Genomic DNA, 26,213 nt, shown 5'->3' with positions numbered 1-26,213 from the left:
AAGGGAACTCAGCCACTTCATAACAGTCCGCCGGCTGCGGAAAGCGCACCAGCATCGCGTACAGGTGCTTCGTGATGAGTAGCGTAACTTTTCCGACTGCACGGCACACTGTCCGTTACAGAATGCGGACGAAATTTCCGGTGACTGGTTGGAATGTGCCAGCGCTGTAAAACCTCAGAGCCATCAGTAGCTGTAACACTGGATGCACGGGCTGTCTTCGGTTGTCCCCACATTCACGGAGGGGCAACATGACGAGCAGCCGCCCCACGGCGTTTTTCATGAATCTGTACCTAGCGTGGAATTGTTGCTCGTCGTACAACTCCATCGGATTTCCTTGGTCACGTAAAGCGGTTCCAAGAATCTTCGGCAGGCAGTGCGCCTCAAAAAATGCTACGCTTATGGCGAGGCAAGCAAACTCAAAAGCGGACACCTTTCACGCGATGTCCAATCGAGAGGTGGCCATATTGGAATAACGCACAAAGTCGCTTTCAAGCTAGCCCCACAGCTGACTTGAAACTTGTCCTGACTTCGACCGAGCCAAGTCGCCTTCAAGTCATCCGCAAATTCGAGAACGATTTATGGCGACCGGCAAGACTGTCTTGAGTCAAGAACGAGTCAAGTACGAGTCAAGTACCATCTCTGCATTCGGGGGTTAGCCACTGGACCACCGCGGCGGGGCCAGCGTGATGTCTGCTCTGCACAATGTAATCATTTAAAGGCTTCTTAAATTATGCATCTGGTGATAGAGAATCATCAAGAAGCTGAAACCGGAAATTTCTTGCGTGATGCTTGCTTCACAAGAATATTGTATCATGGGTACATATTGCTCATGATGCGTTCATGTGTTTTTTTTTGTGCCTCATTCTCTTTTTTTCTGTTGAAATAAATGAAGTTTAAAGCCAGCATGAGAGACATATATCGCTAGCATACGTTGTATAGGCAAGCACGTGAATAGGACAGCGCTGCATGCGACTCGAAAACTAAGTTTGCCCCATGCAACTACATATCTAATAATTACACTGTGAGAATCCCTTCTATCATTCGCTTTCTGAGTGTAACCAATATTGCTAGCCTGTAAAGAACTTTCTCTAGCGACTTGTGATCGCACGAAACGCTGCATTACGTTATTGAAGCACATTCACTATTGCACTGCGTGGCCTTGGTGTATACAGCTCAGATATTGCAAGCGGAGCCCCGAGTGTAGGAAACAGACAACCACGTAGTAGAAGACGCATTACTGCTTCTAAACATAATATCGTGGACGGTGAATCTCGCATGTTGAACTGTCAGCCATGCTTTTAAAGGAAAAACTGCTACAGACACCTATTTGTACTACAATAGCCTTGAGGGTAGCGCTTTGGGAGATCAAAGCACCTGCTACCAAGCTTAAAAATTGGCCCCGCATCTGCATTTAATCTGCAAATGTCGTCGAAAGATGATAGTATTGCATGTGGAGAGAGTGAACAATACATTTCTTTCATGTTCTGCTCAAGAAAATTGGTGAATGGTATTCTGGAGGCGCTGCGTTAGAGTGCCTCGAGCGTGCAGCGGAGGCGAACGAGCGCATCAAGTCACGTCACACGTGAGAAATGATAGCCATCTGGCAGTTTTTTTCCAAAACAAAGCATGTAGCTCCAAGACGGGTGTGCACGCCCGCCTCAGAGGTGATAAGATGTAGAACGCAAGGCGACGGGTAGGTGCCACCACCATCTCGTTTTAGCAAAGCGTTGGAAACACTCGCCTTTCCGTGCAAGCGTTGGAAGGTCAGCGCAGCGTGATAAGCGCTACGGTCCTTAAAGTTACTTATGCATGCCTTTCCTAGTAAAAGGCGCACATGCAGAATATATACGTCTTGTTATGGGGCCCCAGACACGCGCAATTGCTTTTTTAATCGACAATTGTACAAGTATGAACGCTGAATCTTGAACATAGGTGGGCGCTGCGGATGGGGTCGGCCGTTTCAAATAACCGATGCTATTAAGAGTGGACAAACAGACAAATGTACAGAGAAACAGACAGACAGAAAGACAAAGAAAAATGTTTTCGTTGAAGGTCCCCAAGAAAGACTGTCATCTTTAATAGTGCTCTGACAAGGCTAAAGGTTTGATAATAAGTCTAAATACGTGGTGTATGTCACAAAAAATGTTGAGAACGCTCGCAACCTTCAGTGTCCAACACTGTATAAAGCGATGGGGACTCTGGGACGGTGAGGCCAGACTTGAAGTTAGCCGTATTCAGACTGTACTATACAGTGCTCATTTGTACTGGTAGGTACTATCGGCATCAAATGAAACGCAAACAGCGCAGCGTGTGGCACAAGCCTTATCAATGACATATTGCGTGCCGTCCACCAGTCATTGACACAGACAGGCCCACACATCCGGTGTGGCAGCACTGCGTGATCCCCCTATAGTGCAACATTTCTGCTTGTGTTCCAGGTATGGTAATAGTATTTGAAAGGAACAAAATTTTTAAAACATACAGAGGTAAACTACTGCAGCCGAAGGCGAGTATTGTAGCACGGTTTGTCATCATGTAGCCCATAATAACGGAACGCCTGACAAAATTCTATTTATAGTAGACAAAACTCGGTTCACAATGCTGGCAATTTCACGCTGTTTCACTTCGTGCCGGTAAAGCGAAACCATTTGCGGTCTCTGTTACGAAGAAGCGTTCGGCATTTCCAGTTAAAGTGAAGCCTTTCCGGTCGGTCTCTGAAAAAAGGGTGTAGGTGAAGCAGCGCTGGCGAACGAGATACGATGATTGTTTTAAAATGAACCGCCAAGCGATTATATTTCCCTTTTTCTTTTATTTTGCCAAGACACTGATTGCATGGTGACGCTGAAGTAAAAGCAAGGGATTGCGAGTGATACAACCAAATACACCCATGATGGCCACCATTATCACCATACAAAAACTGGGGCAGAAACAGGGATAACACACTCTATTGGAGGATCGCGCAGTGCTGCCGAACTGGATGTGCACGCCTGTGAAAGGTGATGACTGCACGGCCAACACTATACTGTTTCTCACGCTTGAAACACGCGCTCCGCTGTTCGGGTTTCATTTGATGCCGATAGTACATCATCAACGTAGCAAAATAGAGCGCTAAACACGGGACAATGAAAGGAAGTGGTGAAGCAGCACTTCGTCCGTCTTTTTCACCGGGAAACATCTCTCGGAGTCTAAGGAAACGTCACTATCCTTTTTTGGTGCCCCATAAAACAAAAATGGTTGTTTTATTTTGCATGCAGCACGGTCTCACCCGGAGCAAAACCTGGTAAAAAAAGGAGCGCTCTTTATTATGTTTAAAAAATAAAACTTATAGGTGCACGCAAAACAATTGGTTGGACTGGAAACACTTCTTTAAAGGGGACTTTATTCGCCAAAATCTGGATATAGGGTCTACAATCTTTTGTTATTGATTTTATTATTGCATGCATTTCACTGCTGGCCTATGTTTAATGAAGTGAAATAATTCTGAAGTCTAAACACATTGTGCTCTCTTTGTACCGCTATTGAAATGTACCGCCTTTTCTTGCAGGAGTCCCAGAGATTGTATCCATCAGTTCCATTCATCTCTAGAAAGTGTGAAGAAGATGCCGTAATTTGTGAGCTCTACTCTTATTTATTTCGTCAAGTGAAGAAAGAGTTTCTTTCCTAATTAATTTTCGTTAACATGTGTTCATTTTACTACGCTTTGAACCTGTTAGGAAGCTCACTTTTGGAGTGCTTGATTTCGAGTGCTTTGTGTGTTCACAGCCGTAGTTAACTTCATAGAAAGCGCCGGCATCATTTAGAGCATCGGCAACGTACATTTAGAAAATGTCAAATATAAAAACGACACAGTTTTCACCTTGCAGGGAGAAAAAATTATTTTTATGTTCTCCTGAAGCGCACTAGCAAACCTTCTTCACAATGATCGAACGATGTGGATCGGCAGCCGAGGCTCCCGCGAACACGCGCGCAAAATTTCGTACCGCAGCATGCGGCTTGTAATTACGGTTAATTCATTAACTCAGTGAGGTAGAAATCGTTTCTCTTTTTCTCTCCAAATGATCCCATTGACCCGAATGAGCACGCCATATGCCCGAAATTAATCGCCACTGGCTTAGTGGAGCACCCTGAGTTGCATAGTTGCGGCGGCCGCCACGGCAGCCCGCCACATGCCTGCGTACGCTTGCGATCACATTTTAAGTAAACGCTGTGGTTTGAAGAAAAAAAAGAAAGAATTACAGCGAGCTCCACTTGCAGATGGTTAATTGCTTTCTTATCTTCGTCGGCTGACTCTAAATGGAAAGTGAGTTCTTCGCTGCGCGGTAACTAGCAGGGCGGCTGGGCCACGTGCGCAGGAGCCTCGAAAAGAAGCGACTTGAGCCGTTGGTGATAGTTTCAAGACCGGTTTAGAGAAGGTGATTAGAAGGTTAGAAAGGAAAGAGATAGATAAAATGGGAAGAAGGAAAAATCAGAGGTGGTTCTACGAAGGCTACCGTGGAAATCATGTGGGCGGAACTCCCTTCGCTCCCGCCGCCTTCCTGTTGGTGACTCTCCTTTCAATCCATGAAATTGGGCTGCAAAAATGAATCCATTCGATTTTGTCTATAGGATGGGAAGGCAGGACCAACCCTTCGGAATCATTATCATGCTTCCCCGCAATGAGCACACATTCATTCCTGGTTGTCTGTCCCTTGGGGGCTGCCTAAGCGTTGAGCCTAAGCGGGTACTAGGCTTGCACTGGTCGTCGAAGTTCCCTTTTGTTTGGCAGAAGTGTCTGTAGTCAACCAGGAAATGTGCAGCTGTCAATGGCATAAGCTCCCCCGCGTCCGTACAGACGAAGGTTGAACGACGGAAATTAACCACAGCTTCTGCCTAAGTTAGAACTTTGGAGAAGCTGTTGTAGTAGAGATCGTGAGACACTGTTCTTAAAATCGTTGTTTTGCGGAGCTCAGGAAGCCTCCGGCGTAATTTGTTCAATCGGCCTTGCACATCAGGAGGGGTCTTTTCGTCCTATGTTGTATCGCACACCCTAAGACTCTGAAAAGTCTACTTCGCGGTGATAGTAGTGGGTGGGAGGGAACCATACGAGTCAAAAATGAGTGCTGAGAACTGTAGTAGAAATTGCTTTGTGTCCTGCCGACTTACCAAGAATCCAATCAGGGTGGATATCTCAAAAACAAACGCATCTGTATCGGGCCTCAATTCAACACCGACAATTTTTGTAAGGTGCGACTCCGGTAGAGCCTTCAGGGCTGTCTCAGTCTCAGCAAACGATGCCATTAAAGCTGGATTCTTCAATCGCCTTTCAATCAGGTTCATGCCTGTCATCTCGAGTATAAATTGACCTTTATTGCGTATCTGCTCCGCCGCTTCTAGACTGTAAGCACCAGTAACGAAGTCGTCCACATACAGGTTGTCACTGAGGATCTTAGCGGTGCGAAGAAAATTCTCTTTCATACTTTTTAAATGATGACGTAAGGTGACTGCGAGAAGTTAGGGGCTTCACGTAGCGCGAAATGGTACCCTTGTCATTCGGTATTCTTCAATTGGGGGTGGCATTTCGTCTTGCTTTGGTGTATTTCGATGCCACAGAAAGTGGAGGGCGTTACAATCTTTCTCAACCAGCTGAATTTGGAGAAAAGTTTTTTGAATGTCTGTTATTATGGCCACATTGTGCACTCGAAATCGAATTGAAATGTCTGATATACTTGGATTTTGGTAGGGTCTTGCATAGAGAATGTCGTTCAATGATAGCTTCCCTGTTTCTTTGGAGGACGCATCAAATACGAACCTCGACTTGGTTGTTTCGCTATCTGGCCGAGCAACTTATCAGTGTGGCATGTAACAAATGAGCTCCTGCGGGGACTAATTCAGTTGATTGGCTTCTTCAGCGTGTCCGACTTGCAGGTAGTTCCGGATTGTCTGGTCATAACTGCGGATCGGTTCGTCATTTTGCAGTAGTTTTGGAGACAGTGAGTGAAGCCTGTGCGATGCCGTTCCCCTGTGGTCAGTTATCTGTGATTCATTTTCTTTCCACGGGAGCCCGACTTCGTTTCGATGGTTCCTTTAGGCGGTGGTGTCCTCAAATTCCCTGAGAACGTCGTCATTTTCAGTGGTTAGTGGTGCGTGATCGATGATGTCAAGGTGTTTCAGTTCCCAGAGTGATCTAAGTTGACGAGAAAAGTCATCTGGTTCCTGGTTCACGCTAACGCACATCACGTCGACGCTCGTCAGGTGCTTTGAAGCAGACGATGTTGTGTCACATGTGCCCTGCAGAAGCCATCCAAACATAGTCTCTGTGGCTACGAGCCTCTCGTTGATGTGTTTGATACTACCAGCATTGATGCCCCAGTATTAATCAGCCCCAACAAGCAGTTCTATTTTAACTCCAGACTGGTAGCCGTCAGATACTGAGTCAGCATGTTTGAGGCCATGTTTCTGTACTAGATGGGTAACGGTGTCGTCTGATCGTGGAAGCAGGTCTCTTCTGCTGATTTCGGGTATCTCGAGTGCTTAAATGCGTACTCTGGTGTTGTCGCGCCAGTTTTTGAGGCAGCATTCCACCCGACGACGGCATCTTTCCTCCGACGGCCTCTGGCTTCCGAAGGTATAAATGGTCAGCTTCTCTTAACCTATGATGTGAAGCTTTAGACGATGGAAAACATCCTCTCGTATGAATGTTCTCTGGCTACCACTATCGAGCAGCATTCGCACCAAAGTAGTCTTTTCTTCTTCTGCAAGCGCTTGTGTCATCTGTAGGAGTACCCTTGCCTTCCCTCGGGTTCGTTTCATATATGTAGCTATGACTGGACTGTGACACCGGCTGCTGAAACACCTTCACTTGGGGGAGGCTGCGCTACTCTTTGTTGAGCTCGCAGACGCCCATTGCGCGCCGTCCTGAGCCCTTGGCACACTCAAGCCACTTCGATGTTCGACCTTCGGCGGCACAGTGATTTGCTTTCGCGCACTTCTAATAGCACCGCTCCCTTGACATCACCGCCATTTTCTTGTCTATTTGAAGACAGATGACACAGTTTCACAAGGTGTGCCCTTCTTTATCACAAAGATCCAGAGGACCTCACCTCCAGTGACCGCTAGAGCAGACGCATATGATGTTTGATGACGATCTGTAGTGATTGAATTTCTGTTTGATAGCGGCGTCAGGAACAGGTCGTATTGCGTGCTGGGCGCTCTCCCCACTCTCTACCGCCGCCTTCAGGTAATTCAGGAACTGTGGATGGTCATCCTCATAAATGGGTTCTGATGTCTTTCTCCTGTAGTTTCGAGGCAAAGCTAATTCGGGATGCTTTCCAAGAGAAGTGTCAGTAAAAGCATGCCGTACGTGCTCGAAGCCACACCCACTGCCTCGAGACTGTGGACACCCGCCTGGAGTTCATCGTAAAGAATCCTTTGCCTCCCGGTGTCTTAAAGACCGCAAGCAATCGCTACGTGTGCTCCTCAATCATGACTTCGTCCCTGCCAAATATTTTGACCAATGTTTTTGCAGCAATTCCGTAGTTCTGTTCACTGTGTAGCAGTCCGTCGATAGCAGCCGCAGCCTTTTCGCTTGGATAGCTGGTCAGATACTGGAACTTGTCGATGGTATGGAGCGTTGGATTTTCGTGAATTGTGCACTCAAACGGGTTCCAGAACCTGGTGCATGAGCATAGATTCCCAATAAACTTCGCAATGTACAGCTTCGAAGCTTTGGTTGTCAATGACGGCAACTAGACCGCTGAAAAAATCACTGCGTTCTGAACATAACCAGAATGTACTTCGTGTTCTGAATCATTTGTTGTTGATGAGGTGCTGGACCTCGTTTCGCTTAAGGCTTTGTTCTTTAGCAGTCGCTTGATTTTGGTTGTTATGCTGGTGATCTTTTTGTTATAGCCAATGCATTTGGTGAGTGTGGAATCGAGTTCCTGTAGCTAAATCTTCTTCTTGATGGCGTCTTTGACTATCTTTTGTTCATTTGCTTGCTCAATGAGATTTTCAAAATGTTCTTCGAGCCAACCGATTGCAGTGGCTGGCGCTTGCACCAAGACACTCCTCTCTGAGACGATGGCTTCGATGGCGTTTCGAAGGGTGGCTTGCTTGTTCTGCAGTCGCTTCATGAAGCTTTCGATGGCATTGATTGATTGATTGATATGTGGAGTTTAACGTCCCAAAACCACCATATGATTATGAGAGACACCGTAGTGGAGGGCTCCGGAAATTTCGACCACCTGGGGTTCTTTAACGTGCACCCAAATCTGAGTACACGGGCCTACAACATTTCCGCCTCCATCGGAAGTGCAGCCGCCGCAGCCGGGATTCAAACCCGCGACCTGCGGGTCAGCAGCCGAGTAGCTTAGCCACTAGACCACCGCAGCGGGCGCTTTCAATGGCAGCTGGCGAAATAATTCTGAGTTTCGGCACCAAAAAGTGTAGATGATTACTTTGGATCTAATATTCGTCGGCTGACTCTAATTGGAAAGCAAACTCTTTGCTGCGTGGTAACTAGCAGCATGGCTGGGCCGCGTTTTCAGGAGCTTCGAAAAGGAGTGAGTCGACTTGTTGGTGACAGTTTCTAGACTGGTTTATTGAAGGTGACTTGAAGGTGAAAAAGGAAAGAGATAGGTAGAATGGGAAGGAGGAAATATAGGAGCTAGTTTTATGAAGGAATGGCGCCTGGGAAATTCCCTTCGCTCCCGTCGGCTTTGCTTTCGCGGCCTTCCTCTCGACCTGTGAACTTGGGCGGTGAAGAAGAACTTCTTCAGCAGCGTTTGTATGGCGGAAAGGCAGGACGAAGCCTTCCATATTCTGAACATCACTTTGTAAACACTGCGGAAACGGTGAAGCTTATTCCCCTAAGAAGCTAAGCTTAGCTTAGACTGCTAAGCTTCCCTTAGCGAGTCTTCCAAAAGCGTTCTGCATCCCGGGCGCTCAGTACTCATCGACATTGAAAAACGAATTTTCGACATGTCAACTACTGAAAGCACTGAAAAACCAGTACGCAGGAGGCGAAAGCGGTAGCACAAGTGTTCACGAACAATCTGTTAGAGTGTTTGCTGTTCGAGCACTGGTTTTTTTTAGTACTCTTTTAAGAATGTCGCACGAACTCTTCTTTAACAAACGATTCATCTAAGATATCCGACGAACTGCTGGTATAATTTCCTAAGCTTAGTGCGAACTATGACTCTGAATTCGTCATTACAGAATTTTTTTTGTACAAGAGGGGCTTCAGTGCGTTATTTGCGATCTAGAGTGCACTTATCCTGGTGGAGAATCAAGGTAATTGTTTCTTTTTTTTTTGGTGCGGGGGGGGGGGGGGAGGTGAACGTTTCAAAAGCACGATATGATTATGAGAGACGCCATAGTGGAGGGTTCCAAAATTTCAGCTACGTGGGATTCTTTAACGTGCACCTAAATGTAAGCACACGGGCCTCAAAAATTTTCGCCTCCATAGAAAATGCCACCGCCGCAGCCAGGATTCGATCCCGCGTCGTTAGGGTTAGCGGTCGAATACAATAACCGCTACGCCACTGCGACGGGAACAATTTTTTTTGTCGCAACTTCTTCTTGTTTTAAGGAAAGTCATGCAAGATGTGGGGAGAGAATATTTTCAACAGCGTGACTATGACATCATGCATGAAATTACTGGTAAGTCAATAATTTATGCTGGACTATCAGGAATAATGATATTGAGAGGTTCATGCATCACATGTCAAAATTTCAGCCAAATGGTTTTCTTTCTTAACGTTTACCTAAAAAAATGTGAAGGTGTTTTTCATACATGCGTGGCTCCTTTTAGATACTTTTCCCGTCAAAAGCCCAAGTTGGCTACACTTTGGCTACTTTTTTTTTCTCAATTTTCTGGCTACTTTTCGTCTTGTGGACCTGAAAGCCCTCCCTTTGCTCTTCTTTGCACATGACTGGGTGAGAGAGTTTGTGATGTACTCGCATCCTCCTACGCAAAATGAGAATATTGCCAATTCAGGAGGTGACCTGGGGAACACCGACACGCAGATGGCTCCATAGAGAGGTAGATAGATAGATAGATAGATAGATAGATAGATAGATAGATAGATAGATAGATAGATAGATAGATAGATAGATAGATAGATAGATAGATAGATAGATAGATAGATAGATAGATAGATAGATAGATAGATAGATAGTACTAGTTCATTTCTACCGCAGTTCACTATTTCCTGCTTTCTTTTTTGACACTTTGGGTGGAGAAAACTCTCATTAGAGGAAAGCTCTGTGAAAGGAAATCATGAAGCTTTAAGAGACACAAAATAGTTTTTGAAATTTTGTCAGCATTCGGGCTACAACATCATCACATCATCCGCACCGTAATTTAAGTGACGCACCTTGTATCAAGGCTGGCAGCAACGGGAAATTATGTAGAACCCTCCGTCCGTGCACGGCCTTTCCTCGAAACTCGTCGAGTGGGCCACCGTCGTTGGCGACGACAGTGCTCTTCATGGGTTGAGTTGCAGCACTACCATCTTCGTGACCTCCACAATCAATTTCGGCAATTCGCCATCGGGCACCGGAAACTAAGAGGTTCGTGCAACGGTTGGCCCCTGCTACAACAGCTATCGCATCACAACCAGACGTTCATACTTTATTCTTCGGGACGTCGAGCATCAAAAAACGCCAACAGGCACGCGAAAAACAAAAGTGAAAGAATTGAAAGATCATCACCGATGGGCCTTGACTAGGGAAATATGGTTGCGTGTTGAGGGCTGAAGTTACAGGTACAGACACCTGGATCTTGCCGTTAATCGTACAGACCCGATACTCACTGCACAAACGACCTGAAACTCCTCCCAGTCCACACTACACTCATCAGTCGCCTTACACGCAGAAGGACTGATATTTGAACGAGTTGGGAGCAATAAACATATTGAGTGGTTTCAGCGTTATGCCAACGAGAACATAAGTAAGTAACAAAGCTGGCGTTGGAGTCCCTTATTTACGTTGGGCATCAATTTTATCATGCCGAAACAACTCAACATGTTTGCCTTACATGCCTGACATAGTGTCGCAGCTTTACAAGTCACCAATCTCAATATCTGCATTAAAGAACGCAGCTAGGTGAATTATGATTGTCAAAGAAAAGAAACCTTGCAATAAACACTGTCGTGCATCCTAGGTAAACAATGAGCGCGTTGTAACAGCAGCAGCTCACGACGCTCGTTTTCCACTAGGGCTTCAGTGACGGGAAGTGAGCATATTCGATCTGTTAGATCACCGCCGCTATACGTAAAATGGAAGCGGAAACTGGAAAACTTGTGCGGAGGCACCGCTGCGATCAGTGGTGGTTCGCATGTTTAAGTGTTTTAAGTGTTATAAAAAATCGCACGATTGACGCAGAGACATTAAATGGGTCGTAAAATTACGCTTATGACCTGAATAACCAGCTGAATGCGTCTCTAGGAAATTATCAGAACCGTTTTAGGGTCCTTGTAAGACTTGCCTTTTTCGGCTTTAATTTAAGATAGGTTTTCATTCTGCAGAAGAATTCTTTGTAGCCAATAACACGTGACTATTGTATTCCTTGGTGGTCACTGCCTTTTAAGATCAGAAGGTGCGGCAAATTTGAAGAAAAAAGTGACGTTTTGTTGTCTTCGGTATTTGTGAAGGTTGTCTCTTGGTGCATTTTTTCCACACTCGAAATTTTCAAAGAGCTCTTTTTTGTGATTCAAAATCAGTTTTATCGAAAGCAAGTAGCGAGTGAAAACGCACCTTAGTGCACGCCTCTTGTATAGGCGCTCTGTGCTTACTGTCTTATTTGCTAAAAAAAACTTCACGTACGAAAGTCAGAACGCTTGTCTAGAGTTAGCTGTGTATAACAGGTTGGAAAGTAACTTCTGGGGCAGTCCAAAGACACTGTGCGCCTTTATATTCAACCTTAATCTTCGAAGCACATTGGTCGAAGACTTCAAGCTCCTAGCTTCATTACACCTTGTGTGTGGGATGATTGTCGATAGGTTTAGATGCTGTGGGTAAAGAAAATCTTCAGCAAGTCAGAATCCCGCGGGAACCCATACAGTTCCCTTGTAAATGTTATTAACTGCCAGTAGCGTACTGAGGCATTGAACCAGCAAGCTCTTCAAAGTTGAACCTATTCACTTTTCCAGCGTCCTTTGAGGCAAATCGCGTGCATGATGACGACGGGTATGCTCTAATATGCACGACTACTATTTGTAGGGAGATCGGATAGCGCGTGCAAACGACCTATAGTATTGGCTTGATTGATATGTGGTTTTTAACGTCCCAAGGCCACCATACGATTATAAAAGACGCCGTTGTGGAGGGCTCCGGATATTTCGACCACTTGGGGTTCTTTGACGTGCACCCAAATCTGAGCACATGACCCTACAGCGTTTTCGCCTCCATAGAAAAGGCCGCCACCGCAGCCGGGCTTCGATCCCGTGACCTGCGGGTCAGCAGCCGAATACCTTAGCCACCAAACCACCATGGTGAGGCAGGCCCGCAGTAAGTGTTGAGTTAATGGCAAATGAGTACCAGAGTCTTTGCCGTCATTGTCTAGGTTCAGAGTGTTAAGGATTGCTACACTGGATATTGATCTTGCCTTTAATATTGGCAGCATTTTATGAACGAAAACTATGAAATATTTAGGATTGAAGCCTGGCCAAACTGCAATCAATTTGCTGGAAAATATTGACCAGGCTCGACGATACATTGCGAATAGAGCTACATGACATCTCACAAAAGAAGCAAGACAATCATTAAAAGCGGCCTCAAAGTAACAAAATTTACTTTCGAAATAATTACCAAACATCTACCTTATTAATGAAATAGTTCAATAGTTGAACAGAATTTGTGACAAAGTGTGATTGCTTTTCAGCCGTTTTCTATCTTTATAAAATCGATTATCTCAAAACTACAGTTTTATTATTTAGGGACCATTTTTTATGTATTGCAAGATAAATCGTTGAGTATTTTTTTGTGTTATGCATAAATGCATACAGCTACTGAAGCGGAACTGAAAATACGCACATTATAGTTTATGTGTTACAAATTTTCATAGATGCCAATGAACTCAAAAGTTCGGTGCTAGCAGTGAAAAACGCTCCAAAGTTATAGCGTTGGCCAAAATTTATTATACGCAATTCAATTCAAAGCGCAGAAAATTTGCGGAAAAATAATGAATAAATTATGTGTCACTAAGAAAATGGTGTCTCAAAATGACCAATAATGCATGGACGTACATGGCCTCCTCGGGCGTCTTATGTGAAGCCTGGAGCGTAGGAAAATGATAAATAAAAATTGACCCCGTATCTGCATGTTAATCTGTAAATGTCGTCGAAAAACGATAGTCTTGCATCTGGAGAGATTGCACAAAACGTTTATTTGATGCTCTGCGCAATAAAATCGGTGAATGCTATTCTGGAGGCGCTGCGTTAGAGTGTCTCGAGCGTGCAGTGGAGGCGAACGAGCGCACCAAGTCACGTCACACGTGAGACATGAGCGCTATCAGGTAGTTTTCTTGGAAAACAAAACACGTGGCTCTGAGACGGGCATGCGCGCCTGTCTAAGAGGTGATAAGGTGTAGAAAGCAAGGCGATGGGTAGGTGCCACCACCCGTCTTAGCAAAGCGTTGGAAACACTTCCCTTGTCGTGCAAGCGTTACATGGTCAGCGCCGTGTGATAAACGCTGCTGTCCTTACAATAACCTATTTATGCCTTTTCTAGCAAAAGACACACATACAGAATATATACTTGTTGTTATGGTGCATGATATATGCGATATGCACGATAATTCTTTTTAATTGACAATCGCACAAGTATGAACGCTGAAGCTTGAGCAACATTGGTGGGTGCTGCGGATGGGGTCGGCCGTTTGGTATAACCGCTAGTGCCGTTGAAAGTGCTCAATACCGTTAAAGTGTGGACAAACAGACAAATAGACAGACAGACCAAAATTTTTGCGTTGAAGTTCCCCAAGACAGACTATCGTCTTTAAAAAGGGGCCTAGGGTTTCTGATGGCGAATCACGTGAACACCAAACCACGACGCGCTGCTGAAGCCAAGAGTTGCCGAAACGGGGCTACCACTTATTCATATCTCGGGCCCTACGTTTACAAAACAAACTGATAAACACTCTTATGCTTCCAGCTGTCATCTGGTATATGAGGGCTCGGCTGTGCCAGTTGCGCAATCTTCTTGCCCAATTGCAGCAATGTGAGCATGATAGCAGTGGCCCCGAAGGCATTAGGGAGTTTTAGAATACCGTTTGCAAGCGCTGCGGTCGTAGCGGGCGCCATATGAGTTTTAGAATAGCGTTTGCCCTGCTGCGATCCGCAACGCACGATTTCAATGACACCATAGGCTCGAAACCAGCGTTTGCGGGCCACATGCGGGCCGCCATTACCACACGCAATTTCGGATTTTTTGCGTGTGGTCCGCGAACGCGTACGCCGACTCGCGTTACGACGCATGCGCAGTGGCAGTGACCACACCGCAAAGGCTCGTGGTGCGCTATTCTAAAACTCCCTATTATGTTGCCGTGAGCACCCGCAGAGTTGCTACGACGCTGAAAAAAATGACGAGCAAACCTGAGCTGCGCAATGCTATTTCTCGACACAAGGCTTTGGTAACACGGCATTGGTAGCCCATGCGCAGTGCAGTCGTCGTGTGTGTTCTTGCGAGGACAAATTTAGCTAGGAATGAAACAATGTAGAAAAAGTTCATGAAACTAGATGACAGTGATTCGTTGTCGATGCCTTCCCGCCTTTTTTTTTTAGGTGGCCGAAAGGTGCCTAAAGGCACAGACATTCAAGTTGCCATTTACAACCTACATCATGACGAGCAAGTGTTTCCCAAACCGGATGAATTCAGGCCAGACAGATTTTTCCCTGAAAATGTGAGAGGAAGACATGCTTTTGCGTTCGTTCCTTTCTCAGCTGGCCCAAGAAACTGCATAGGTGAGTTTGTGGTTAGGTAATTGCTTAGCTAGTTCCATCGATTTTACTTATTCTTTTTAATGTTGTTAAACGTTTTGAATTTTTCGTGAAGTGCATTTTTGGCAGTGCATTTCAGTACTGCTGTGAGATGAGTCGTGCGAACTCTCATAACAGCTGTAAAGGGTATTAGATGAAAAAAAGTTGTTTAGAAAAAGGTCAACGCAGTCGATAAAAACAATGAAAATGAAGTTTGCTAGTGAGGATAGAAAAATGTCAATTCTGATATGTGCCTTTGCATAGAAGGATAATTATAGCGCGAGAATAGAACGATAACAAAGAGAAAAGAAGGACACGAGTGCTCGTGTCTTTCTTGTCTCTTCGTCATCGTTCTGTTCTCGCGCTCCTATAATCATCATGTCATACCAACTAGCCCAAAGAACCACACTTTTAATTGTGCATAGAAATATAATTGCTTTAATTAAAAATGAGAGCAGGAATCAATACTGAGTCTTAAGGGTAGGTGTGTTAATTCAATAAATGAATTAATAATTATATTACTTTCTTGAAAATATGTTTACTTCCCAGTTTAGAATAAACATAGTCAAGTAACTGATAATTATACGCAGATGATATATTTGCGATGTTTGACAGACATGCTCAAGTAGAAAATGAAATGAAGGAACAACCTAAATAACCATAATGTGAACGATTGAGCAGGTGGAAGTCACAAATATTTTCAGAGGCATTGTCATAAATCGTGTTCGCTCACGAAACCCTAAAAAACTTGTTTAAAATTGTAGCTTTTTAGGGTATAACAAGAAAGAGAATGAGAGAGTGAGAAACCGCTTTATTTGCACCCTTGAGTGAATACAGGTTATAGGGGTGACAAGTTTGAACTGTACCAAATGATTCGCGTCATATTTTAAGCCTGGGGCTCTGAAGCATATGGAGCATGTTGGTCTCATGGAACCATGGTCAGCTACCTTAAGCGACAAGGAAGCCCCCCCCCCCCCCCCTTCACTGCTTTTATGCAAGCATTTTTCATTGCGGTTACAATACATTTATATGCGAGCAATAAATCAAGAAGAACGTGTCCTTTGTGGCCAAATTGTTTTGCGCCATGCGTTCAGGTGCGCGTGGTCGTAGGTTCAGCAGCCAGGGGCAAAATGTTTTTCTTCCATTTGTTTTTCTCTTTGAGATCTGTTGGTGTATATTCTACAACGTCATATCCGTGATTATATATATATATATATATATATATATATATATATATATATATATATATATATATATATATATATATATATATATATATATATATATATTCAAATATTTCGAGGATATTATGATATGAACAATGGAATAAGTCAAAACCTTTCAGGCCGCAGTGATTCAAGAGGAATGGGGGAGTGTAAGATAAGAGCTCTTCGCCGTTGTTTAACAGCGTTCCATCTGCCTCCCACTTTTCTCCATAACGAGTGGCGTCGATTAAATTGCTAGCACGCAGATTGGCTCAACTGGAAAGCTCTTGCGTAGGTCCCCTAATTATACAAAAAACTATCGCTACAGGCTCGGTGTGTTTGTACACGGTCTTCAAAACCGCGATAGGGCGGACTTCGTTGCTCAAAGCTCGTATGCTAAAATTTATGTTCTTATACAGGATTTTGTTGTTTCTTTATCGTTCTCCATGACTAATGTTAGGGCCTTAGCTTAATGTTTCATGTCAATTCGTCGATAGATTATGAACAGTAAATAGAGCTAGAATTCACGAGCCACTGCGATCAGTGTATATTGCATTGATTGATTTGTTGGGTTTAACGTCCCAAAACCACCATACGATTATGAGAGACGCTGTAGTGGAGGGCTCCGGAAATTTAGACCACCTGGGGTTCTTTAACGTGTACCCAAATCTGAGCACACGGGCCTACAACAGTGTATATTGCATGAGGTACCAAAAGTAAGTATATGTAACCAAGCATGTGGTCATACAAACTTGTTTCCTGACGTGAATGACCTTCATTTTAGACCTTTGCGAATGCCGTCCTGAAAGACTGAATTTAGCTCATTCGTTTTCGGTTATAATGATGGCTATTCACATGTATGTTTAAATTTAGTAACACTACTGAAGTTTAGACTGGTTCTCGATTATGCTATTATATGCAGTTTTCGCGAATGTAGATCGAGCGACAGGAAAATAGAATTTTCACGAAGATTATTCGCTAAAAATGTATGAAAGTATTAACCAACTTGATTTAGAGTAAGATAACAAACTCTCTTGACTTGTAACCTAGAAAACAAGATAACTTCGCGAAAGGGTACTCTACTATGAATTACATTCATTCGAACATCAGAGTGTTTGAGTAATCAGCCGGCTACAAAAGCCCCTACATATGACGTTCATACACTGTAAAAATGAGTAACACTAGGTAGAGACACTATCGGTTCTGGAGGGATTCCTTTGATACGGAACACTTAAAAAGTATGCGAACACTGTAGCCAATGCATGCAGAGACCCAGCAGCTGCTCGCTGCTCTTCAAGAATAGCGGGAAACTTCTTATCGAAAAAATGATGCTGTGAATAAATTGAAGAATATAGTCCTTCAATCAGTTGAAGAGGACATGTCCATTTCGGATAGTTATTCACACGGGAGGCAAATCATGTGAATGAAATCCACTGAATAATAAGAATGAGTTGGGGCATCAGTTTTGTAGTCATTTTTGGTAAATTGCTAGAGTCACTGCGGCAAGAAGCGTAACACAATTGTGTTTTACCAGTTGTAACATTGGGGGACAGAAATTTGAAGAAAAAATTTATAGGGCCCCTTAAGCATTCGCCTCAGACAATTAGATGGCGAAAGCTATCCTTTTCTATCTTCTCAGTCTGTTTATTGATTTTCTTTTACTACCCTCTAACCCCCCCCCCCCCCCCCACCTTCCCCCGGAAGCTTTCAGCACCTAACGTTAGTTAGGTCTTGGAACATCGGAGGCATTGCGAACTTTCTGGACCTTAACAAGCTTTGTACTGCCTCCCTGATCAGCCCACCTTTCACAAAGCGATGGTGTCATGTGAAGGCGTCATGATGTGACGCCAGGACGCCGTCATAAATCCGACGATATGTGACGTTATCACGTGTTGGTGATTTTTCGCATCGCTCGCGTTAACGCCGCCGGCACTGACTGTCACTTTTTGTGATTGATAAGGCATCTGAAGCTTTCGACTTGAAAGAAATTGGAGATGTGGCTGATAACCCCGAGTGTTCAGTGGAACGAAAGGTGATAGTTACAACTCTAATAGATAGGAAGGCATCAGAAGGAATCATTGAACAAGCGGTTGGGGCCGATATCGTAGACCTACAAGAGATTAGGAGGCAAAATATATCTTGCCTTACAAGAAAGAAAAATGGCAGCTCTACTACTGTGCAACCTGAGGAAGTACGTCGCTCGTGCACGCAGCGATTCCCGTATACGTAGAATTCCCACTGCTCCATTTACCAAGGTGCCAATGACACTCATGTTTTAGGTAAGCCTGTAAGGTTTCCCTGGCGCTTGTCGACTCTTGTTGCATAACAACGTAAATGTAGCGCCAAAAAATACGGACAAGAAAGGATACACCACATGCGCTTACTCACCACCATGGAGCAGTACCAACTCGCTCGCCTATCGGTTTTGACTCTTGTTGGGCAGATTGACAAACTCGTTGGGCGACATGTGCGCTGCTTTTTGCTGAGCTTCGCCGACTTCCTGCTAGTTACAGCAGTTAAAATACGCGTCGTCTGCAGTGAGTTCTTTCCGATTGCATCCCTCTTCAGATGTCACGTAGCGACGCAGTGCCGTAAGCAGAGACAGTGCACCACTCATCGAAGTGGTTGTGCCTTCTCTTGTGCCTCGCCTATGTCCGCCCCTCGATTTCGAAACATTTTAGCGACCCTAAGTTGACTCATACCACTATCTTTTGACAAGTTCTTCTTTACGACCAAATCCTCGTAAATGCTCGTAAATGCACTTAGGCCTCCACATAGCAAGTGATCTCTCGTCTTCTAAACACATCGACAAATTGCTAGGAAATCGCAGGCGCAAGTTAAGGCGTGTATTGAAATTGTCCACACCAGCAGTACATTTGCTAGTATATAAAACACTCTTTTGTCCTGTTTTAGAATACGCCGTCATCATATGGGACCCGTTCAGTAAAACCCACATTGCAAAATTATAAAGCTCGTGGAAAAAAGCTGTTTTATTTATGTACAATACGTATGGCTGCACTTCAGTCACTAACCTCGTATCTCAAAGTGGCCTACCTGTTATAAGTACTCGAAATCGTGTGTTTCGACTAAAATTCTTTTTTCAGTTGATAAAAAGTCAGTACAAGATAGACACGTGACAACCTTCATATACGAAGGGTTACGCTACCAGACACACACACTCACTAGCCGTTACTCCATTCACTGCACGTGTCAACTGTTAACAAGTACTCTTTCTTTCCAAGAACGATAGTCGATAGAAACAAACTGCCTGATAAAACTGTTACACAAGACTCACTACCGCAATTTGCGTCACACCTTCAATAGTAATCAGTTTCCTTATCTAGCTAAGATGTTTATTTTGCTTTTTTTTATTTGTGCTAAATGGATTCTCTGCTCGATGTGAAATTTGTAAGAATAACGTCGGTTGCCTTTTTTTTTTCTTTCTCGAAAGCGCGTGTATAAAGATATTCATATATTCGTTTCCCATTGCTATTTTCCTTTTGAGTTCAGTTGTTATGTACCACGCTGCCAATATCTTGAAGAAAGATCGCAGTATCTATAAGTATAAATAAAAAAAAACAGGTGGGAAGCGTGGCCGAAAACGTACAAGGGTTCAATAAATGCGCGGCAGTTCGGGCTAATTGGTATGACATGATGATAGTTATAGCGCCAGAACAGAACGACGACAAAGAAACAAGAAGGACACGAAGGACACGAGCGCTCGTGTCCTTCTTGTCTCTTTGTCATCGTTCTGTTCTATAAGTCTTTCGTAGCACAGTTGCTTAGATATAGATCGGAGAAGCCTTCTCTTGCAGTGGACATACGACACGCTGGTCCATAAAATAATAATAATAATAATAATAATAATAATAATAATAATAATAATAATAATAATAATAATAATAATAATAATAATAATAATAATAATAATAATAATAATAATAATAATAATAATAATAATTTATATTATTATTATTATTATTATTATTATTATTATTATTATTATTATTATTATTATTATTATTATTATTATTATTATTATTATTATTATTATTATTATTATTATTATTATTATTCCGATATTTTCTCGAAACAATTGCAGAATATTAGCCAAGCCAAACAATCAGGATCAGACATCCAACACGTACTTTAAAACTTGCTACCGTGATGACTGAAGAATGGCGTGTCATCTCATTGGGCTGCTATTTATACTGTCTTCACAGTTGAGCCCATGCTCACAACGCTGCTTCAACAAGTTTGCCTATTAATACGTGAATATTTACTGCCACTCCTATTAGGTCAACGTTTCGCCATGATGGAAGAGAAAGTCGTCATTGCCAACATCCTTCGTAACTACAAGCTGGTTGCTCTACATTATCGAGACAAGATTCATGTCATGGCGGAACTCGTCCTGAGGCCAACAAGTGGTCTGCATGTCAAATTCATTCCGAGAGAGTCTGCGAAGCAGCAATGAAAAACTCTGCGAGAAATATTTCAGTAGGTTTAAGCATTTCCCACATGTTGCTTCAATACCAACAGAATGAATGGTTTCTGTGAGTTTGTGTGTGTGTAGGGAGTGTCTAAGTTTTGTTGAGTTTGCTTACTATAACGAACGGACGATGGTATAAAGATGACATTACTAGTCCAGAGAGGCGACATGACCGGTTCACAGCTTCCAGGTTTAGTAGAACATACGCCAGCAACAGTGGCCTCAACTGTATACTTATACTTGCAGCTTTCTGTTGTTATGAACAATGACAACCTCTGGCGTACCAAATCACAAGGCTACTGTGGCTTTCACAGAAAGCGCTGTGGAGCAATTTGCGCTAATTGGAAACAACTCGGGTACTTTAATGACATTTAAATGGTAACAGTTATGTATAGGGACTCATTGTGTACCGCATTGTGTCCTATGATAAATAAATAAAGCATAAACACTGTGGAAACCTGTACGATTGTTACCTAAGTAAAACATTATTTTTAGAAAAGCTGTTGCACTATGCTTATCTAAGTTGTACAAGTTGTGAAACGTTGGTTGCATGTACTCGTGGATAACACGACATTATAGTTGCTAGAATGTGTCAATGAACCGGGCTAATTACGGCGAGCAAATGCTCGTAAATGCAAATAAAAGAATGCTGAATGACTCATACTATCATGTTACTCTATGAGGTCTACGTGCACCTGAATTTAAACATATTTTTCTACAATTCGTTTAATTGTGTTATTTGTGTTACCTACATAAGCGGACCATGCAATATTGTCGCACAACTTTGCACATATTTTATTATTTGTGGGGTTTAACGTCCCAAAACAACTTTGCACATAACTTAACCATTTTTTTGAGCCAGTATGTCGCGCATTTTTTTGTATATGTGCACATTACTTTCATTGAACCTTCGTGGTGTCGTTAAAAAGTGGCTTCTTATAACCTTCGGGAGTGAGAAGCAGTAAAGCTACCTTATTGGTAGATAATTCTTTTCACTGTTTCACCTCATTATGTACCTTGACAAGTGACTGTAGATAGATAGATAGATAGATAGATAAATAGATAGATAGATAGATAGATAGATAGATAGATAGATAGATAGATAGATAGATAGATAGATAGATAGATAGATAGATAGATAGATAGATAGATAGATAGATAGATAGATAGATAGATAGATAGATAGATAGATAGATAGATAGATAGATAGATAGATAGATAGATAGATAGATAGATAGATAGATAGATAGATAGATAGATTCAGGGTCCCTGGAAGACTTGCCCACTTCTGCTTTAACATACGTTTTAATTCTGCAGAATAATTCTTCGTAGCTTATAACACGTGACTATTGTTTTCCTCGGTGTTCACTGCCTTTTAAGGGCACAAGGAACGGCAAAATTTGAAGAAAAAAGTGACGTTTTGTTTTCTTTGTAATTTGCGATGGTTGTCTCTTCGTGCATATTTTCCACACTAGTAATTTTTTAAAGAGCTCTTTTTTGTGATTCAAAATCACTTTTGCAGAGGTCAGAAAGGCGTTCTTTTTTCGTTTTCATTGTCTGGTATTGTATCACAGTTGGCGTTCTAGATGCTCAATTGGATTATCATGATGACATTGCTGCCTCTGGGTGCAATAAATTAAAAAGCGAGTGTCCTTTGCGGTTATTGTGGAAATGCGATAAAACGCGAAATCAGTTCAGTGTATCTCAAAGTTTTTCTTGACTATTGTTGTTTTACTAAGTATTGTTTTGCCTCGACTACTGACAAATAATTCATCGACACATGCAGTGGCGTTGATCACCGAGTCACTATGCCAAATAAAACATGTATTTGTAGTAGGTTCAAGCGCTCCTTTGAATAATAGTGTGGTGTACCAGAACCCTCCAAAACTTTAATAGATTTTGTGGTACGTCTATCACGAGATGATATTGAAAAATAAAAAATACGTGCCTCTATTCATCGCTTGAGGATGGGTGCGAGGTAAGCGTAACCGCTATACGAAGCTATCACAAACGTACGCTCTTATGAGCCCACTACAATTGCCAACTATAGTAACGTAATTCTCCACTTCTGGTGTTCGTCACAAGTATCACGAAGAATTAAAACTCGAAAATGTTGGGTTATAGCCGCATTTGAACTGTAGCTTTCTGCACGAAAAGTATTCTGCCACAGAGCGAAGCCATAAAAAAAAAAGGGTGCTAAAGAGGCACCAAGGTTAGTGAAGAATTGCGTTAACAGAGGTAATAATGCGTGGCGAAATAATATAATAATTCCAAGTGTCACACTGTATGGTAACTGCATTATGAGTTTGTTATTTAAAGCTTCCCATCATTTAAAAATACTAAGGTATTATTCTTCACCATAAGAAGCCACTGCATCAACTAAGTGTGCAGCTATGTAGGTGTGCACATTGCACTCCCGACGCGTTACTTCTCAGTATCGCGTTACTTCGCAGTATGATAATAATCTACGGGTAGTAGGTATATCGCCAATGTACTCGCAATGGTCGCCTTAGTAGTTTACAACATGCATTACGATGGCCGCATCTCCAGCATTGACTGTGCTTGCGCTCAGACCTGTTTTTCCCCCATTATACTGCGTAGTATTTATTCTAAGTTATAATAGATTACGAAGTTGCTGTTATCGGTATTTCGCCGGGCATTCGTCTAAACTATGACAATCACCACTCCCAATAGAGGCCGGTATAGTCACTAACTAAATACTAACCATTCACTCGTCACAAAAAACACTAGCCTCCTAGTAAGTAAAGGTAGTAAAATGTAGGCTATCGAAATTTACTACTAATGTATTCAGTGAATAGTGCTGACTCTAATGGTTAGTTCAATACTAAATTGTTAGCAACCACACTAGCAGCCTAATAACTGTATGATCTCTGATGAACTAGAATAAGTCAAATAGATGTTCACGCCTATTTTGTGTGTGCATGTGGTTTGCCGTATCAAGATAGTTTTATTACAAATGTATAGGATAAGAAAAACGAAGTTGCATTGTTCTCAAACAATAATAAATGGCCACTAACTACTTCAATTATTACCGTGGTAAGTGCGCATTTTAGCAACATACTCATAAGTAACCGATCACATATTTATATGTCCATAAGTATGAATTAAATGTGATATACGACATATGATCATATGAAGCACATATATCATATATGACTTCTCAGTGAATATGTGAACTTATATGAACGGATCACAAGTGAGAACACACATGCGAACGCAGACACAGAATTGCAAGTGTTTTCTACTCTAGCAGCAGCACAAAGGCTATTTTAGCCCGTACTTTGAATGGCACATCGTGTACTGGTTAGCAGTCCAATAATTTAGAAGAATAGTTTACGTTTGCTACATATCATCATGTGCCCTTCTATATATTTGGTTATATATGTGCCATCGCGTAGCACGAGACTTCTATTCCGAGGTACTCAACTTCGCTCAAATTTTGCTCAAGAGGGTCACGAATATGGTAAAATATGCTGCGGCCTAATGTGGCAACGTAGATGGCTAAATACTTACCCAATAAAAAGCGCGAAGAACACTTCACTGATCAGGAACGGCACCACCTACAAGCTTTACTAGCTGCTGGCTAATAAAGCGATGCCGCGAAGGTAGTAAAGTAAACTGGCAACCTGCGTTTACTGTTTACTAACACTTTCTTTAAAGAGTGATGAATGACCTCTACTTTTCTAGCGCGTGCATACTAATCCCTCAATTAGCGTGCTCTCACGCTACGCCAATTTGTCCGGCTTGGATTGCAACAACTCCGGTGAGTGCGACAACGAGCACAGAGTCGAGCGAGAGAGACAAAATAGAAATGGAGGCGGGGATGAGAGAAAAATGGAGCCAGCTTCGCTTCGCGAACACCGATGCCACAGCGAAACTGATGGTGTTTCTTTTGTCAGGCTAACGCATTTCGATGTTTGTTGCAAGCCTTTCGGATATCCTTATTGAACACTTTTAGTTAAGCTGTGAGGTGGTTGCATACTTTCATTGCATCTTGATCATACTACTTCCCTCTTATACACAGGTTTACACAGAAGCATTCGCTTAAAATCAGCGATATGTTGCGTTCCTGCTCTTTATTAAACACTCTTTGTTAAGCTTTGAGGTGGTTGTACCACCACCGCTTTTTATAACCACAATGTATGAAACAGTGTTGTGAAGGTGGTAACGTGCACGCCGTTTTTTCGGCGCACTGTTGCCTTCTTCCTTTTTAGTGCAAGTTGTGTGCAGTTGAATTTACCCAATTACTGCGGCACAAACACGTTTGTGATGATAATGCTTTTATGATTGGCTGCGCAGATTTTTGTCGCATGAACCCGTTTGTTGTGCTGACTGTTTTGTGTGATTTTTTAATTTTAAGCGTACCAGTGAAAAGTAGTGGAATTTACCCTACCAAGTGGCGCGCACCCGTTGATAGTGTCACAAGTGTTACTACGGCTGCGGCACCTAAACGGCCTGACCAAGACCAGATTTGCTATAAGAACACAAATGCATTCTGAGAGAAAGAAAGGTAGAGAGAAACCAAGAAGATATATATATATATATATATATATATATATATATATATATATATGGAAAAAAATAAATAAAAAAGAAACACGACAATACAGAGATAAAAAAATAGAACGAAAGAGAACGAAACAGGCGAATGAAGGAGATAAAAACGAATGAAAACAAGAAATAAATAGTCAACTTTGCGCCAAACTCACAACTACATAGAGGGAGAAAAACACATATACACCATGCGCGCGTGGCGTCTATGTGTTTTCTTCCTCTGGGAGGTTGTGAATTTGGCGCAAAGTTGACTATGTAATCCCGACATGCACCAACTAGCCCAACAACGAGTTCTACTATATACAAGGAAGATCTCCGAGCTTCTTTGTTTCTTCAGGCTTGGCACCACTAGTACGAATATAGCTTAAAAATTTTCTAAGGTGAAATACACAAAAAATAACCAATACATTACGGTTCCTCATCTTGAAAAAGGCATGGTAAGCACGTGTTGTGTCACGAGCAACACAGGAAAAATGTTAAGAGGAAACCAAGTTTGTGCAATTCACTAAGAGAGGGTAGAAATCTGACTGAAGCTTGGTTTCGTCATAAATGTCACGGAAGCAATGAGCGCAGCGGTGATTTCAAGGGAAACGAAGCGCTAAGAACTTCGGTTCAACTTCAGTGCCTGCCGTAAACTTTGCAGCTAAAGAGAACAAAAAACAAAATATATAAGAAAGGCACTGCTTGCCTATACGGGACACACTCGGGGCTTGCGTGCTGTAAAGCAATGTATTTCTTTATAGCTCCTAATAGCACGTCCCAAAAGCTTTCCTTTTTTCGAAGTGACGAAATGGCATTTTGAAATAGGTTTTTGAAGTGCATCTTGTGTTTCCCGCTTACCAAGAAGTAGGTGGTCATGTTTTAATACACTGGGGACAAAGAGGAAAAAAAAAGCCTTATAAAAGATGGGTGGCAAGGGTGATGTATTTTGGACTGATTTTCTTAATAAGGTAATACGAGCTTGCTCGTATTACCGTATTACCTCAG

The 26,213-nt window shown here is 42.7% G+C and overlaps 1 protein-coding gene across 1 annotated transcript in view; it reads left to right on the top strand.

The window, feature by feature from the left end:
* The window catches only part of LOC119161237 (cytochrome P450 4c3), a 68,829-nt gene extending 47,515 nt beyond the window's left edge, over positions 1–21,314 (top strand). The window contains exons 9-11 of the mRNA XM_037413611.2: positions 3,545–3,611; positions 14,763–14,942; positions 20,461–21,314. Coding sequence (XP_037269508.1) covers positions 3,545–3,611; positions 14,763–14,942; positions 20,461–20,636 — 423 coding nt within the window. The 3' untranslated portion in view covers positions 20,637–21,314. The remainder of the gene's footprint in view (positions 1–3,544; positions 3,612–14,762; positions 14,943–20,460) is intronic.
* The last annotated feature ends 4,899 nt before the right edge of the window (positions 21,315–26,213 follow it).

Source organism: Rhipicephalus microplus, chromosome X, assembly GCF_043290135.1.
Source record: "Rhipicephalus microplus isolate Deutch F79 chromosome X, USDA_Rmic, whole genome shotgun sequence".
NCBI classification, from domain to species: Eukaryota; Metazoa; Arthropoda; class Arachnida; order Ixodida; family Ixodidae; genus Rhipicephalus; species Rhipicephalus microplus.
Note: the sequence above shows the minus strand (reverse complement) of the source record. Positions and strands in the feature narration are given on the sequence as shown.